Below are 16,511 nucleotides of genomic sequence, written 5' to 3' on the forward strand. Positions count from 1 at the left end.
CCACTGATTTACATGAAATCATCAAATAGAAAGAAAATTTGAGGATCAATTTTTTAAAAAAGTATTACCTTTCTAATGTCTGAAACCTCAGATCAATCTGAGAGGGTTTTAAAAAAAATTAACTTTTTTTCTGACAAGTGACTATTTTACAGAATAGGGAAGGAAGATTCTATAGTAACATCATTCATCATTTTAAGCACTGATATAAGGGAAATTTCTCTTTGTAATGAAAAGAAAGATTTTTAAATATTTATGAGGCATGTATTTAAAAAATATTCTACATCTACAAGATTTTGTAATATAATTACTTTGGGTTTTTAATATTCCTACATAATGACATTTGACAACTCCTTTTTTTTCTGTTTGCCTCTCAAGGAACCAGAAACACTAAAGTGGCCAAGATTGGTTTTCTGGGCCCTGGAAGACTCAGGAATGCATCCACTTGCACTTTTTCACCCATGGGGAATCTTCAAAGTTTTGCAGCCATGAAGTTGATATGTGGTTTCACAAGGGGAAACAATGGTAAACCACGCTTGAACTCGGTCATGTTCTCAATCACTTCAGGCTGCAAAGAAAAAAAGGTCCCTCTTAATATAATTAATCTAAAAAGCTGAGCAGGACATCATTTTTCCCCCCTTTCTTTCTGCATACACACTGGTTTCTACTTTCTGTATTCAAATCTGCTGACCTTTCTTCCTAGAATAGTATGGCCAGAGGGTCAAGGGCTGGTGGCCTATGCAAACCTATGGTGAATGTTAACAATGGACTCTCGGCCAGAAGGAAGACTTCTGGTCTTACTCTGGGCACAGAATGACATGCCGGGAGCCTAGCACCAAGGCTTCAGCAAAGTAGCAGAGGTTTCTGTGCTTACCCAGCAAGGACCTGGTTACACTGAAAGTTTGCTCATCTTGTAGATAAATGACAGTCCTTCTAGATGACTGAAATACTCAGGCACTGTGGAAGGGACTAAAAAGGCTCACTATAACACTCAAGGCTGGAAACAGATATGGCTAGGGAAGGCTCACTGCACTGTAACTCACTATTTAACCAAGCCAAGGCAGACAGAGACAGAGGCTGAGTCTCTCCGCAGATGAAAAGGGAAAGGTGTGAACTACTGGGAGCTGTCAAAAAGAATGCACACCCAGGTAACCAGGTCTTCAGGGGGACCCAAAGTAGAAGCCTGAACACCTGAAATCTCTAGGTCACATATGTCCTGAAAATCAAGCTCTTTCAAAGTTGGACATAAGTGCAACTTAACATTCATATTTCTTACTTGTGGCAAGGCTGGTGCCTGTGATAAATTTACATCATTTTGACACGGGAACTCTCCAACAACAGGACCTATAAGAACATGAAAGGTTTAATGCTTTGCACTTGCTGATAAAAGCACACCAGAGCAATTTTAAGAAAACGGAACCAGTCCAGTTCATTAAAAACAACAGGACCAGACCCAATTCATGTACTTCTCAGATCCTCTCATGCTGCAAAACCCCCAAGGACTTGGCTGCTTTCCTGCTCCCACCCAGAGGGTCCTCGGTGATGGCTCACGATGTTACTGGGTTATGAAGTCCTGGCTGCAGCAGCTTCAGCGTCTGACCTGACTGGACCCTAAGACTCTGGCAATCTGAAGAGACCCAGTAACACAACCCAGAAAGCCAGGGAAATTATAGCTGTGGGCAAATTTTGGCCAGTAACAGATAGGAGGTGGGAAGAATTCTACCTCTCCACATGCAGGGGTTTCATACAGTGGTTTTGGAACATTTTCTTTCTTTCTTTTTTTTTTTTTAATTGTGATTTGGGTGAAAATTTACAGAGCAAATTCACTTTCCATAGAACAGTTCATGTACACTTTGTCTCATGACATTGAGTACAATTTACCCCAATGCAACAGCTCCCCTCCCACTTCCGATAGTTACCTCTCCCCTGTGTCCATCCCTCCATGGACTCCTGCCCTGTGAACTGTCTCCCTGTGCATAAACAGCTCTTCTTTCTCCCATGATTGTTCTCTCCAAGGAGTGTATTTACCTTAGGTTAATGTTCAGCTCCCATGCCTGTCTTTTGCTTGGCTGGAAGCCACAGGTGTGGGTTCAATTCTAGACCTGAAAGGCAGCTAGGGGCCATAGTCTCAGGAGTTCTGCCAGGCTCTATCAGACCAGCAAACCTGGTCCCCCCCCCCCCCAAATGATTTTGAGTTTTGTTCCACATTGTTCTCCCTCTCTATCCAAGATCTCCTACATAGATCCCCCTCTGAATGGTTGACAGTGGTAGCTGTGCACCATCTAGTTCTTCTGGTCTTATAGTCATATAGCCTGCAGACTGCATGGTGTACCAGTCACTGGAACTAATTGTTTCCATGAATTTTTGGTTTTCTTCATTCTTCTTTGCTCTGGACGAGGAGAGACCCATTGTTGCATCTAGAAGGCTGCTTGCAAGCTTTTAAGATCCCAGTCACTACTTGCCAAAGTAGGAGGTGGAACAATGTTTTCTGTAGTATGTTATGCCAATTGAGCTTGATGTCCCCTGTGACTATGGTTTGGAACGTTTTCTTGTGAAACTGTGGCCACCTCAGACTGTATGACCTACTTCTGGCTCTCTCCTTCATTTTCTAATGTTCCTTTTCCCCTAACTTTTGCTTCTCCAGTTCCCCTTGACCACCTCTTTACTTTACAATACTCTATAAGGCATGTGGCGATGGCAAGAACAGCTATCATATGGCTTGACATGTGACTAAAAATACATTTTAAAAAGTCAACATTCAATACTTACAAGAATCCATTTCCCGGGCAAGAACATGGACGGACACCTTATGTCTCCTTGGAGCATCTACTGCCAACATTTCCTAGACAAAAATATAGCAAGGTCACCCTTTTTCTCCACTAAGGAACTTAATATAGATGCTCACTTATGATTTTGAAGAATCAACTATCACACAGCCAGATAGAGAAAAGATGCTTACATTATTTCATTTAAAGCCTACAATGATTTGGTATGATAGGCAAGAATCATTCTCAACCTCATTTTACAGAAGAGAAAAAAGAGCCCAAGGAGATTAAGTGACTTGCCCAAATTCCTATGGCTAATTAAGCATCTGGGCTGAGACTAAAACCTACTCTCATACTTATTGGGATGTGATGTGCAGGGCTACCCCTTGTGGTCTTCAGTGTTTACAGAGACGATGGCCTGAGCTTAGTCAGGCAACCACAACACTGGGTCCTCTAAGAACCTTGGCAGGTTCTGTACCAGGGCCCTGCTTGAAAGCTGTGTTTCCTCATCTACCAAAAGAGAAAGGAAACTAACATTTACTGAGTCCTGTCCTGTATCAGGCATACACTTATGCTGGCTTGCTTAATTTTTTGTAAACTAAGGATCATGATGATTCCTATTTTAGAGACAGATTCTAAGGCACAGAGAGGTATAGTAACTTTCTTGAGTCATAGAGCTTGTAAGTGATGGTGTCGGAAGCAAGGTCTGCTTGCTTTCTCCATGACAACATGTTGTTTGGAGGATTCCCCTTTGGAAAGCAGGAGTGGTAGGGTAGGAGGATCCTGTGGGAAATAACTCCTGACTTTTTCCTAATGCAGGACCATTACCTATTTTTCCCAAAAGAGAGCCCCATCACAATTTGTGATGCCTTAGTCAGAAAAAAATATATTTTGTACCTTCAGATCATCAGTTAAGCCAAATCAATACTTACTTATGGAGCAATTATTATAAGCTTGGTCCAGTATGGATACACAAAGGAAGGCCTACTGAAGCTGCATAGCAAAGCTAAGCATGGCACCCCCAAACCTTCGCTGCCCCTGGGTCAGCCTGAATCAGGAGAGAGCAGAACACCCTCTTCAGGGTCAGGGCTTCCCAATGTCCTGACCAACTCTGGACAATCTCCATTTTCCTAAAAAACACAGTGTACCTTCTTGCACTAGAGTCCTGGAGATACTTTAAAGGTATTCTGTGCATAAAGGATCCATGGTGAAACAATTTAGGAAATATTTTGCTAATCAGAATAGAATTACTTAGAACTTTTAAAATGCTAATGTGCTCTGTGATTCCTCAAGAACGGAAACAGAGTGTAGTCTATTTCCTTTTTCTAAAAATCTAAGTCTAAAAATCCTTTTTCTCGGTGCCCCTATTAACTTCTTGCAGAACACCAGCACATGACGGAACACAGCCAGGGAAATGCTATTCTAGATGTAACTCAAGCTTGGTAATATCCCCATTTTTCAAGACAAGAAAGAGTCAATCTTATAACTGCTAGTTTCACAAATTCAATAATCATGTACAGCTTATATTTCTAATAAGCAATAGAACTGTGAGAGAAAAAAATCTTCAATTCTTCTAAAACATTACAGTAAATTGTATCAGGACAGCATTCTTTATGAACACCCATAACTGGTAATGTCTTAAAATGAATGCTTTAGAAGTCAAAAAGAGCTGAACGTGGTAACCCTCTTTTATAGGCAATTGAGAACAGATAGCTCAGAAAATGAAACAGCCTTACATTGTAAATAAATCCAATAAAAATTATTTTATAACATCAAGGAGCAAAACATCCTGATTTAAAGCATTAAAACCCTGGTGCTGGGATCACTAATGAAGAGATAACAACAATAATCAAAACCAAAAACCAAACTCACAGCCGTCGAGTCAATTACAACTCATAGTGACCCCTCCTTGGGTTTCCGAGGGGGTATCACTACGGAAGTAGGTTGTCCAATCTTCCTTCCAAGGAGTGGCTGATGAGTTTGAACCACCACCCTCTGGTTAGCAGTCAAATGCCGTAGGCACTACGCCACCAGAGTTCCCAATAGAGACTACTTATTAAACATTATTTAGTGCCAATCACTTTACACACTTCATTTCAATGACTACTCCAATTAATCTCTTTTGTACATAAGGATACTGAGGCTTAGAAGCTTAAATAACTTAGATGACAGGGCTAGGTGGGGCTGAGACCACACATGTTCCAGCTGCTGCCACACAGGTAAAGAAAGGAACCTTAGAAGCTGACATCACTGAGTGAGACTAGCAGCTCTAAGCAAGAGTACTTTAGGCAACTGAACTGCTTGGAAGCAGACGAGTGTCCTACAGCACCTGCTCCCATGCCTAACTCTCTGTCCCTTTCTGTCCTATTTTAGCTCTTTCTTCACAAACACAAAGACTACTTGGGAGTTATATTTCAGATCTGAATTTTGTTTTACTTATATATATACATATTTAAGTTTAACTACAAAAGAACAGGAGTGGTTTGGATTAGCCTCTTGCCTTCCTCTACAAAGGGGAAGGGGCCACGGGGCAAAGAGTGTAACTTGTCCAGCCATCCATTTCCATAGCCAAAATGGATCAAATCTCACTTCTGACAATGGTGCATTAAAATGATGCCTTGTGCTGCCAAACTTTGAGACTACACCATTATTTTCTGCCTGTCTTATTATTAAGGTGTTAAGGGCTATATTAATACTTGTTTACATATAGATAGACTAGCAGTCTTATAGCTTTGCAGAGGATTTGGGAGTGGTGGTGGGAGTGGTGGTGTAAGTAACTGTAAGATGGTTCAAAATCACCATCTTCCCCTAGGAAACTATCAGCACCTTCAGGCCACGGATTATTTCTTTTTTCCTCATACTCCCACACAGAACCAGCAGTGGTGAATTAAATGGGCATTGGAAACCCTTACATAGGAGAAAAATGTGATTAGTTCTCACTGTACAACTAATTCCACAAAAGCCATTTGAATGAGAACTACAAGCACTGATTTGTACTGGAAGTTGTAATACTGGAGAATGACATTGTAAAGTACATATCTTTCTAAAGGACAAGACTGAGTTCCTGATCAAAGACTTGGCATATAATAAATTACAGCTACAAAGCAAGAGAAGTGGCTAGAACGTCAAGGTACAATTCTAAGGTACAATGGTGATAACATCATTTTGCTCCTAGTCCTTCAAAATAGGCATAGAAGTATTTTACACAAACTAGAGGCCTCAGTATATTATAAAAAATACAAATAACATTTTGAATAAGCACAACTCTACTGCAGCATGAGTTTTTACTTTTATGTCTGGCATGCTTATTACATATTATATCTTTAACAAATATTTTGATATCTTTAACATGTTGGTATAGACAGGGAAAATTCAGATGGTGTGGGCTTCTTTTTTCTCTCGGTAAATTTTTTCAGTGAGCATAGGCATTCAAAACTCCTAAGAATTCTGAAAGCAGTTCAAAGATAAGTAATCATCTATTTAAAAAAGCAGCCATAGTGGCACATAAATAGGTGAAAACAATTTATAGCTATCTGAGCTTGGAAAAAGAATCTGATTCAAATTTTGGTTATTTTTTTTCTTCCTTCCTCTCCAGCAAACAAGCTCAGTAATATTCTTTGTGGGGTGGAGTGGGGAGTAGTAGCGAAGAGACAAAAAGGGAAACTAAAGAGGATTTGGAAGCCAAGATGGCCATTATATTATTTGGTTCAAAAGGAGAAGAAGTGTACTGGTTCAAATATGAATTGTCTACATTTTTTTCTAACAATGATATGAGTTTGTGTAAAAAATACTTTTAAATCCTAAAACACCTTTATAAATCCAGCCTGAATGGGTTCAAAGCAGCAACACACAACATAAACACACAATATTTCCTTATCTGTCAAAATCTAAATATATGACTTCAACTTACCTTGTAGAATTTGATGATATCTTCCTTGCTAAGTGTCTTTAAGTATGCAACTTCTATATTATCTAAAAGGTAATCACACAATAATTTACCATTATTTTCACTTTAAGTAGCCTAGAATATTATACTAAATGACAATAAAATTCATGCCAAGACTTTTAAGTAACTATATTTTAAAATAATCCATATTTATCTGCTCCTGCAAGTAGTAAAGAAATAAATTCCAAGTAAAAGTAAGAGCCTGTAGTGTAGTGGTTAAGAGCCTTGGTTTTGGAGCCAACCAGCCTGGGTTTGGTTCATCCACTGGCTCTCTTGTTTACGAGCTACTGGATCATGGGGTTAGAGACTTCAACTTTCCTAAGCCTCGATTTTCTTATCTCGAAGTTGGGGATAATACATATTTAATGGGGCTGTAGTGAGAACGAAAGAAAATAACATGAGATAATAACATGATGCTAGGCACAAGGCAAATGCTCAATAAGTGGTAGATACTATTGTGGTGCAGTGAATTACTTAACACAGCTCTTCTGGCCACGGTCTTTGGGACTCCCACCAGATGACTGGGTAGGACTATGCACATGTGAAGTACTTGTGGCCCACCATGGGGATTGGATAGCTTGTTAATAATGTAAATATGGTTCGTGGCACACTTGTGTGGGTAGGACTGTGTAAGCAAGGTATATGGAACCCTAACGTGGGGATCAGTCAGTTTTGCATTCCACTACACTTAAAATGAGCCATCCTAGAGGCAGAAAGGGGGGAAATCACACTACAATCAAGAAAGAAGAGCCAGGAGTGGAGAATGCTCTTAGAACTTAAGATCCCTTTGACTCAGGTGACAGAAAGCTACAACACTTTGCCAAGACAGTGTGAGAAGGTGAGAAGCAACAGCAGTGGACCTTAGCAGCACATCCTGGCACAAAACAGAGCGTTGGGCTTCCCAGCCCATGTGTGAGACAGCTGAGTGCCTTTGGGCAAAAGGCCTTGCTAGTGGAGTGGGGTGCTTCCCTGGGCACCTACTTGCCCAGCTAAAAGAGCTTTGTAACACTTGTCTAACCAGGGCAGAGGCCAAAAGGCCACAGGGAGAGAGGCTGAGGCCAGAGAGAAGCATGCTTGCAGCATAACTGAGAGATGTGGTCCTGATCGAAGAACTGTATTCTGAGTTGTTTCTGATCCTGACTTGCAACCTGTTACTTCTCCTAATAAATGTCATAATTGTGAGTATTGTCTATAAATTGTGTATGGCCATTGCAATGAATTATCAAACCTAGCAGACGATTTCAAGGAGGGATGGTTGGTATCAGAATTGGCAAGAAGGTTAGAGGGGGGCAGTATGGCTGTTGTCTGCTTACAGGAATCAGCCTTGGGCCACTGACACTAATCCTTCTTCCCCTTGTGAAGTTAGAGGTCAGAGGCTGAGGCCTCTGCCACAACCTTTTTGTAACTATTATCATTAATAGCCAATCCAAATGCTCGAAAAATTACAGGTGAGGAAACTGAGGCCCAAAAAAGGTAACTTAACACAAGACATCTGCTAACCTTTAGGCTACATTAGTGCACTCCATTGTTAATTTCTGTTCTTGAAGAAGGGCAAAAAGAAGCTAAGGCAGGAGACTTTGGGACGCACAGCCCTCCCGAATCTAAAAGCAGTGAAAAATATCTGAAGATCTCTAAAAGCAACTGTGTGAACTCCTGTACCTCATGACAGCACTTGTCTCAGGTAAATTCAATCTGCAAATGTTACAATTTTTTAGTGTTATCTGTGCTCGACTAGATTATTAGCACAATACTGTGATACACAGATAGACCCAGATCAAGTATGTTGTTGTTGCTACGTGCCGTCGACATAGCGACCCCTCCTTGGGTTTCCAAGGCAGTATCATTATGGAAGTCGATTGCACTATCTTTCTTCTGAAGAGTGGCTGGTGGGTTTGAACCTCCAGCTTTCCGGTTAGCAGTCAAATGCCTTAGGCACTATGCTACCAGAGATCAAGTATAGGAAAAGAAAAAAAGATGAAGAAAGTTTCTAATAGGAAAATGATGTTATGTTAAACAAATGTTCTTAGAAGTGCTATCCCGCCATCTCAAATCAGTATTAAAACATCACCAATACCTACAAAATGAATAGCATTTTGTGAAATGGTCTTGTTGTTGTTGTTGTTATGTGCCGTCGAGTCGACCCCGACTCATAGAGACCCCTCCTTGGGTTTCCGAGGCAGTATCACTACGGAAGTAGGATTGCCCAACCTTCCTTCCGAGGAGTGGCTGGTGGGTTTGAACCGGCAGCCTTCTGGTTAGCAGTCAAGTGCTTTAGCCACTATGCTACCAGAGTGAAATGGTCTAAGTGACCTCAAATGTTATACTTATATGCCATAAATATTGGGGTCATAATTTTACTTTACCTCTATCAAAATTGTATTGTTGGGAGATGATTTCCCCCCAATATTTAGCACATTCTGCAGATAGTTTCTTTGGTTTGTCTAGTCGACGAATTGCTAACGCTTGAATGTGTTTTTGGAAGGCCTCTTCCGTCATGTCTTCTATGGACTTTTCCATGGTAACTAGGAAAGCTTCCACTCTGCTTTCTAGGTAGTGAGGGGGCTTTTCTGACTGAATGATGAATCGCAAGCCCTGTATGCCGTTGGCTCGACGTGGTCCACTGAAGACAATGTAGCCTGAAACACAAACACCAACCAGTCAGTGCCTTGGCATTTGAGACTCTGGTCATTTTAAATCTTTCAAAAAGTATCTTGTAAGAGTAAATAAAATTTACTCTAGGGCTTTGTATTATTCGCCTCTGAAGAAATATTAGCAGTTAAGATATTCTTAGTTCCTAAGGAGAGAGCAGAAGAGCACTCTGAAGAACAGAAAATTGGAAATAACTTTTCTTTAAAAAAAAAAAAATAATCTTTATTCTTTATTTAAACTCACATCCCATAACTCCTTCCTCTCTGCCACTTAACTCCTTTCAACCTCTGCTAAAGTTATTCCCATCTCTATGTAATGCTGCACCTGTTTTCATCCTCTAACCATTGCTCTAGCTCTGTTTTTCTTTTCTTTTCACATCTTAGTTCCTTATGTGAACTTGGCTCTACTACTGCATTTCTTATCAGATAGTCCATCCCTGGGCCAATTCTATTTAGACTTGCATCTCTCCAGAGACCAGGGTAACCAAAGTCATACTGCTACTGTCATCTTTGGAGCCCATGTATCACTTTCTCGCAACCCTTTTTCTAACTGAGCTCTTGGTTTGCCTTTTTCAACTGCTCTGTCTTGAACCACCATCTCTGACAGCTGTGGTATCTCTGGGTCCCACTTCTCTTCTTTCTCTATGCATGCACTCTGAGCAGTTCCATCTCTCTTACAGATCTACCAATACACAGGAGGATGCCCCAAATCTAGTCTTTAACACAGACTAGACGAGTCACACTTAACACAGCAAAGATGGAGTTAAGTCCATCAAATTCCTTCTTGCCTACTTCTGAGCGTAACTTCATCCATGCATGTATTAAAAGATCCCTGAGACAACTGTACCTTTTCCACTGGTTTTTTCCAGTCATTACTAAGATTTCTTTGAATTTCTTTCTTCACTAATCAAACCTTCTAGGATCTCTAAGACTTTTTAACAGTGCCTAAAACTCTACCTGAAATATTCCCTCAACAAATACCTAGTAAGTACCTTTCATGTGCTCCAGGCTCGGGATACAAAGATGAATAACATTAAACTCTGTCCTTAGGGAACTTGAAGTTTGGTGTATTTTTGCTTCTCTGGCTTGCTGGTATTTAGTCTGTTTCCTACCTGGCCACCCATAACAATTTACATCCTCTCTCCAAAATGTCCTCTTTACTGACATGTATGTGATATAAACGCAGTATCATCTCATTAAGAATTGTTTTAATGTCCGTAAGATAGTGAATGAAAAGATACACTTACAAGACCGAACTCTGCTTTCACAAGCCTCTCTGAATAGTGCATGCCTGAGCACAGTGCTACGTGCTTCTATGTGTGGAAAATGTTCTCTGAGTACAATGGGTGTTTATCAAACTCTCTGGTACCCCACTAGTCCCCGACTCCCTCTCACCCAGCTGCTCCTTGGTGCGCAGGGTATTGAAGCAAGGCTCAGAGATGATCTGACAGAAGAGCTCCAGAAACATGTTCTCCGAGGTGCTCTGCATGTCCGTTTGGTAGTAAATCTCAATGCCACAATTATTATGAATTTCATTCCTCTGCTGGTAAACAAACCATCCTCCTAAAAAGTTTCAAAAGAGAGCAAAAAGTTAAAAAATTATTTAGGGTTTAATAAAGTCAGTTTTGTTTGACTTTTAAAAGTTGCTCGACCAATGTCTTAGGCATTGCATCACCAGAGCTCCTTTTTAATTTTCCTAGTGGGGGAAAAAAACAAGTAATCTTCATTTTTAATGTTAATTAAAGTTATTTAAAAATTTCAATACATGATTAGTTAACTGCTGTTCTCCTACTCTCCCTTTCAACAATTCACTGGTCTGACTGGAGAGCCTAGAAACCCAAAAACTATACTGTGCATCCTGTTCACAAGCATGTCTGCAAAGTGGATGGCTGTAATAATTGTTGAACCTAATTAAATTTCACAGCAACCCAACTAATTTCAGAAGAATAAGCTATTGTGAGGGAGCTCTGGTAGCATAGTGGCTAAGACACTTGCCTGCTCACCAGAAGGCTGGCGGTTCAAACCCACCAGCCACTCCTCGGAAGGAAGGTTGGGCAATCCTACTTCCGTAGTGATACTGCCTCGGAAACCCAAGGAGGGGTCGCTATGAGTCAGGGCTGACTCGACGGCACATAACAACAACAACAACAACAACAACAAGCTATTGTGAAAAAGTACCATTTACTCTAAATTTTTTGATGACTCCACTAGTTTAAAAGGGGGGGGGAGTTGCTTGATATGGTTGGTTTTTTTGAAAATTGCAAATTGCAATTGATTTGTTAGGAACATGAAACTCAATTAACTTATTTAAGGGAATCTTACTACACGGATTTGCACTGGGATGTGTAGACTCTCAATAAACAGTTAATGAATTTTAAGGGGAAAGAACTTACAAAAGATCCATTCTGTGACTAAATATTAATGCTAAATGTGATTCATAATTAATAAAATGTACAATGTAGTACATGTTCTAGATTAGAACTAAGTAATATATATATAAACTTCAACAGAAATACGTTTTATTAACTACACACATACACACACACAAAATTACCAGTTGTGCCTTTAGCATCTAGTGTTTCTATTTAGCCTTCTATTTCCATATTGTTTATACACACCCATATTAAAGGTCATTTCACGAGGAGATCAGAATGTGTAAAAGGCTTCAAGTTGACTTATCCAACAACTTAGTTCAGAAATGAAAAAACCAAGATCCTGAGAAGTGGGGTCAACTTGTGAAAGGACACAAAGTTGGATAATGGAGAGCAAAGACCAAAAATCAGATCTGTTGATCAAATATTTTATCAAAGTTATGAATACATGATTATGTCTTATCAGTTGATATCTTTATTTCATGATCAAGAAATATGACCAGGTAAATATATACAGCTTAGCATTTATTTAGTATACAGTTAAGTTTCACAAAATTTCTCTCACATATTAGTAATGATATGTTTGCCTTTCATAGATAGTGATTTAGATATCAACAATAAAGGCAGGCAGAGAAACCTGCAGCTGGATTTCATCTATTTCACTTTTTTGACCAAGTCCAAGTTTGACCAACAGTCAAATGTTCTGATTGTACACAGGCAGCACCAAGAAGAGGGAGGGAACATAGGCTGCAAGTCCCTCCACACCCCATCTCCAGCTTTTTCACACATACCCCAAAATGTCTCCTCCTTCACAATGCCTGAAATTTGTCCTTTTAAACTGTAAATGCTGCCCCATGGAAAATTAAGGCAAGGACTATTTAAGACATTCACAACTGATCAATTGGCTAATAAATCAGTAAGATGGAGATGCACTTCAATCCCAGTGCAAGAGTAGAAGTGCAAAACAGCTTAAATAGAGAGAGAGTTACAGATTGAATTGTGCCCCCTCAAAACATGTGTTGTAAATCCTAAACTCTATGCCTGTGGTTATAATCTCATTTGGGAATGGGTTGTTTTTGTTACATCAATGAGGTAGGATTAGTGTAGGGTGTACGTTGAGTCAATGTTACAAAACATAAAAGGAAACAGATTAAGCAAGCAGAGATGGGAGAAGACAGATGCCAAGCCACATGGAGATTTCCAAAGAACCAGGAAACAGAAGCTGAAGACACAAAGACCATCCCCCAGAGCCAGTGCCCTGACTCAGATTTCTAGCCTCCTAAACTGAGAAAATAAGTTTCTGTTTGTTAAAGCCATCCACTTGTATTTCTGTTACAGTAGTACTCAATAACTAAAACAGAGGGAGCAGTTCAGAAAAACTGTGCTGGAAGTTGAGAAGAGAGAACAATTACTTCTAGCTGGGAGTTTTAGAAAAAGTTTAAGTAGATGGCTTATGATATGGGTCTGGAAAGATGAACAGAGTGTAGACATGGGTCCATTGGGAAGAGGGGGAAAGAGAAGCACCATTTCAGGAGCATGAAACAGCTGGGGGAAAAAAGTGCAGATGAGGCATGCATGGGGAACAGTCAACAATTGAGTTTAGTTAAAAACAAACAAACAAACAAAAAACTAATGTTTCTGATTACTGGTCTAATATACTTCCACCATAAAGTTCCGAACAATATTGAAAATACTACTTAGTACATATTTAAACCAAAAGAAATCATTGTAAATGTAAAAGTAACCCAACACTGCAAATCCCAATACATAATTGACTCTTTAATTACTTATAAAATATACATGTAATGAATGCATCGTTGTGATCTGTACCTGTGGCTTTCCCAAAACTACTTTTGCCAAAGATTCCTGTGGGCTTACAAATAAATACGACAATTCCAGTTTCCATTTTTTATAAATTTTATTTCATGCTTCCAACTCATTATTTCTTTAGCTTTATGATATTATTACTTCCTAATTCTTCTACACTCAAGTGCTGGCTCATTTCAGTAACATTCTCTTCCAAATAATTGCCTGTCTCCAATTTCACCTCTCTGGCTCTCCCACCAGAGGACTTTCTGACAGAATTACCTCTCCGTAACTATACTTCTATAAATAGTAAAGAATCCCCACAAATCTCTATACACTGACATCCAAGTGAATTCAACTCATCTGTAGCCAGTCACCCACAATATTATGTCAAAGTATAGCATTTCCACTTACTGTCAGGGAGTTGAACTTCTCTGTATCGAACCAGCTGACTTGGAAGGAGAGGTTTGGTATGAGCATGTTCAATAAGGGTGTCTTCCACCATCTGCATAATTCCTAATGCAGCCTGGGGAGAAAGAGATGTCACAGTAGATTACAGAAACACAAACATCTTGTCTGTGAAAATAAAACGTTTATTGGATGGTAGTCTATGTAATAGGAAAACAACATGCTTGAGAAATAAATTAGCCTAATCAGTCATAAAAAATGGGTTTTCAAATCCTAGTTTAATATATTTGATCCCACTTAAATGGGTGAAAACGGAATGTGTTAGTATAGTCAATTTGCAATACAGACAATATGATGGTAGTAAAGAGAAGCAGAGATGCAGACAATCATCAACACTGATCTTGATGCTGGGAAAAAGACACTGCAAAGCTGGAGAGGTATTGCTAATAGAAAGTTGGTCCCCTGTGAACAATCCCAAAGGCAGACGCTTGGGGCCACAGCATAACAAAGAAGCTGAGCATAAGGCTTTATTTTCAGTAAAACTGCCTTGGCAAGAACTGCACCTCTGCAATTGCGAGCTTCTGACCTTTGGCATATTGTTTTGGAGGTAGTTATGGGAGCTCTGGTAGCATAATGCCTAAGGCACTTGACTGCTAACCAGAAGGCTGGCAGTTCAAACCCAACAGCCACTCCTCGGAAGGAAGGTTGGGCAATCTACTTCCATAGCGATACCGCCCCGGAAACCCAAGGAGGGGTCGCTGTGAGTCGGGTGCGACTCGATGGCAAACAACAACAATAACATGGTAGATTGGTGGAAAGTGCAGTCTTGTGAAACAGACTGCCATGAGAATTCTGGAGTGATTTCCATGTGTCAAGCACTTTGTATGATGTAGGTGCTACTGTAACTTATTTTAAGATAAGGAAATTGAGCACAAACAGATTATGACATTTTCAGATTTCATTTCTAGCATATGGCAGAATCAGAATTTGAATCCAGACTGTTTGATTTAACAGTATGTGCTCTTATCTGCTAAGTGGTCCTGTCACTCTATACAGAGCAGGGATAATTATTTCCATATTCTCCTATGACTGTACAGGGCAGGCAACAGCAGAAGAGGCAGCCATGAAAATAGGTCCATAGTTACGCACCATCATTCTATTCCCCGTTCCCTCTCCCACTTTTGTCCACAGAGCAGAAGGCTGGGTGAACCCTAGGGGTGAACTCTAATGTGTGTATAATCGGAATGGCTAATGCCCCATCTTCCTTCCGTGTAGCAGCCAGTGGGTTTGAACTGCCAACCAGCTACTCCGCAAAAGGAAGATGGGGCAACCTACTTCTGTAAAGATTTACCACCTCAGAAACCCAAGGGGTGATGCTAAGAGTTGGAATCAACTCAATGGCAGTGAGGTTTTTTTTTTTTTTTTTAATGGTCTTTAGACCGGGGGAAATTTCTTTGTATTGATCCATAAAAGATTACTAAAGTCACACCACCAACCTGTTTTGTTATGTTTCCATGGAGAAGGGCTTCAATGTGCAACCGGGACAGAAGCTGAGGTATGAAGGCCTTAAGGCGAGGGAGGGTGACATCTGTAAAGGTATAAGAAATAGTAAGGTTCTTTTTTTCCCTAACTTTTTATTTGAGATAATTTCAGGCCTCCATCTTAGTTTCCAGCCATTTGTGACAGCTCCCCAGTCTTTCCTTGTCTTTCATGACCTTATGAGTTTTTTTTTTTTTTTTCCTTTTTACTGTGATCTGGGTGAAAGTTTACAGAGCAAATTCATTTTCCAACCAGCAGTTCATATACATTTTATTTCATGACAGTGATTGCAGTTCCCACAATAGCTCCCTTCCCCCTTCCTCTCTGTAGTTACCTCTTCCCTATATCCTTCCCTCTCATGCATTCCCACCCCCAAACTGTCTCCCTGTACAAACACTCCCCTTCTGTTCTCCCACATCGTTCCAAGGAGTATATCCACCTGATGTAAACGTTCACCCCATATGCCTGTCTATTATTTGGCTGGAAGCCACAGGAGTTAGTTCAGTTCCAGACCTGAAGGGTAACTAGGGGCCATAGTCTCAGGGATCGCACCAGGCTCTATCAGACCAGCAAACCTGGTTTTTCATTTTACTTTATTTTTAATGATTTTGAGTTTTGTTCCACATTGTTCTCCCACTCTATCCAGGATCTCCTGCACCGATCCTCCTCTGAGTGGTTGACAGTGGTAGCCAGGCACCATCTAGTTCTTCTGATCTCATGGGCATATAGGCTGAGGATTGCATGGTGTACTTGTCCCTTGGACTAATTGTTTCCATGAGTCTTTGGTTTTCTTCATTACTCTTTGCTCTGGATGAGAAGAGAACCATCACTGCATCTAGATGGCCACTTGTAAGCTTTTAAGATCCCAACTGCTACTCACCAAAGTAGGACGTAGAACAATGTTTTTATGTAGTATGTTATACCAGGTGAGCTTGATGTCCCCTGTGACCATGGTCCCGAGCTCATAATGACCTTATGACTTGTTTTGTGTTTTTTGACCTTATGACTTTTTTTTTTTATTAGGATTTGG

At 40.2% G+C, this 16,511-nt stretch overlaps 1 protein-coding gene across 1 annotated transcript in view; it reads right to left on the reverse strand.

The window, feature by feature from the left end:
• Nucleotides 1-469: 469 nt before the first annotated feature.
• IDE (insulin degrading enzyme) overlaps nt 470-16,511 on the reverse strand; it is a 161,473-nt gene continuing 145,431 nt past the window's right edge. The window contains exons 18-25 of the mRNA XM_007951263.2: nt 15,439-15,530; nt 13,949-14,060; nt 10,752-10,919; nt 9,072-9,344; nt 6,673-6,734; nt 2,767-2,839; nt 1,274-1,341; nt 470-565 (exon numbers count right to left, since the gene is read on the reverse strand). Coding sequence (XP_007949454.1) covers nt 470-565; nt 1,274-1,341; nt 2,767-2,839; nt 6,673-6,734; nt 9,072-9,344; nt 10,752-10,919; nt 13,949-14,060; nt 15,439-15,530 — 944 coding nt within the window. The remainder of the gene's footprint in view (nt 566-1,273; nt 1,342-2,766; nt 2,840-6,672; nt 6,735-9,071; nt 9,345-10,751; nt 10,920-13,948; nt 14,061-15,438; nt 15,531-16,511) is intronic.

Source organism: Orycteropus afer, unplaced genomic scaffold (genome assembly GCF_000298275.1).
Source record: "Orycteropus afer afer isolate SDZICR_OR568_19922 unplaced genomic scaffold, OryAfe1.0 scaffold00293, whole genome shotgun sequence".
Lineage (NCBI taxonomy): Eukaryota > Metazoa > Chordata > Mammalia > Tubulidentata > Orycteropodidae > Orycteropus > Orycteropus afer.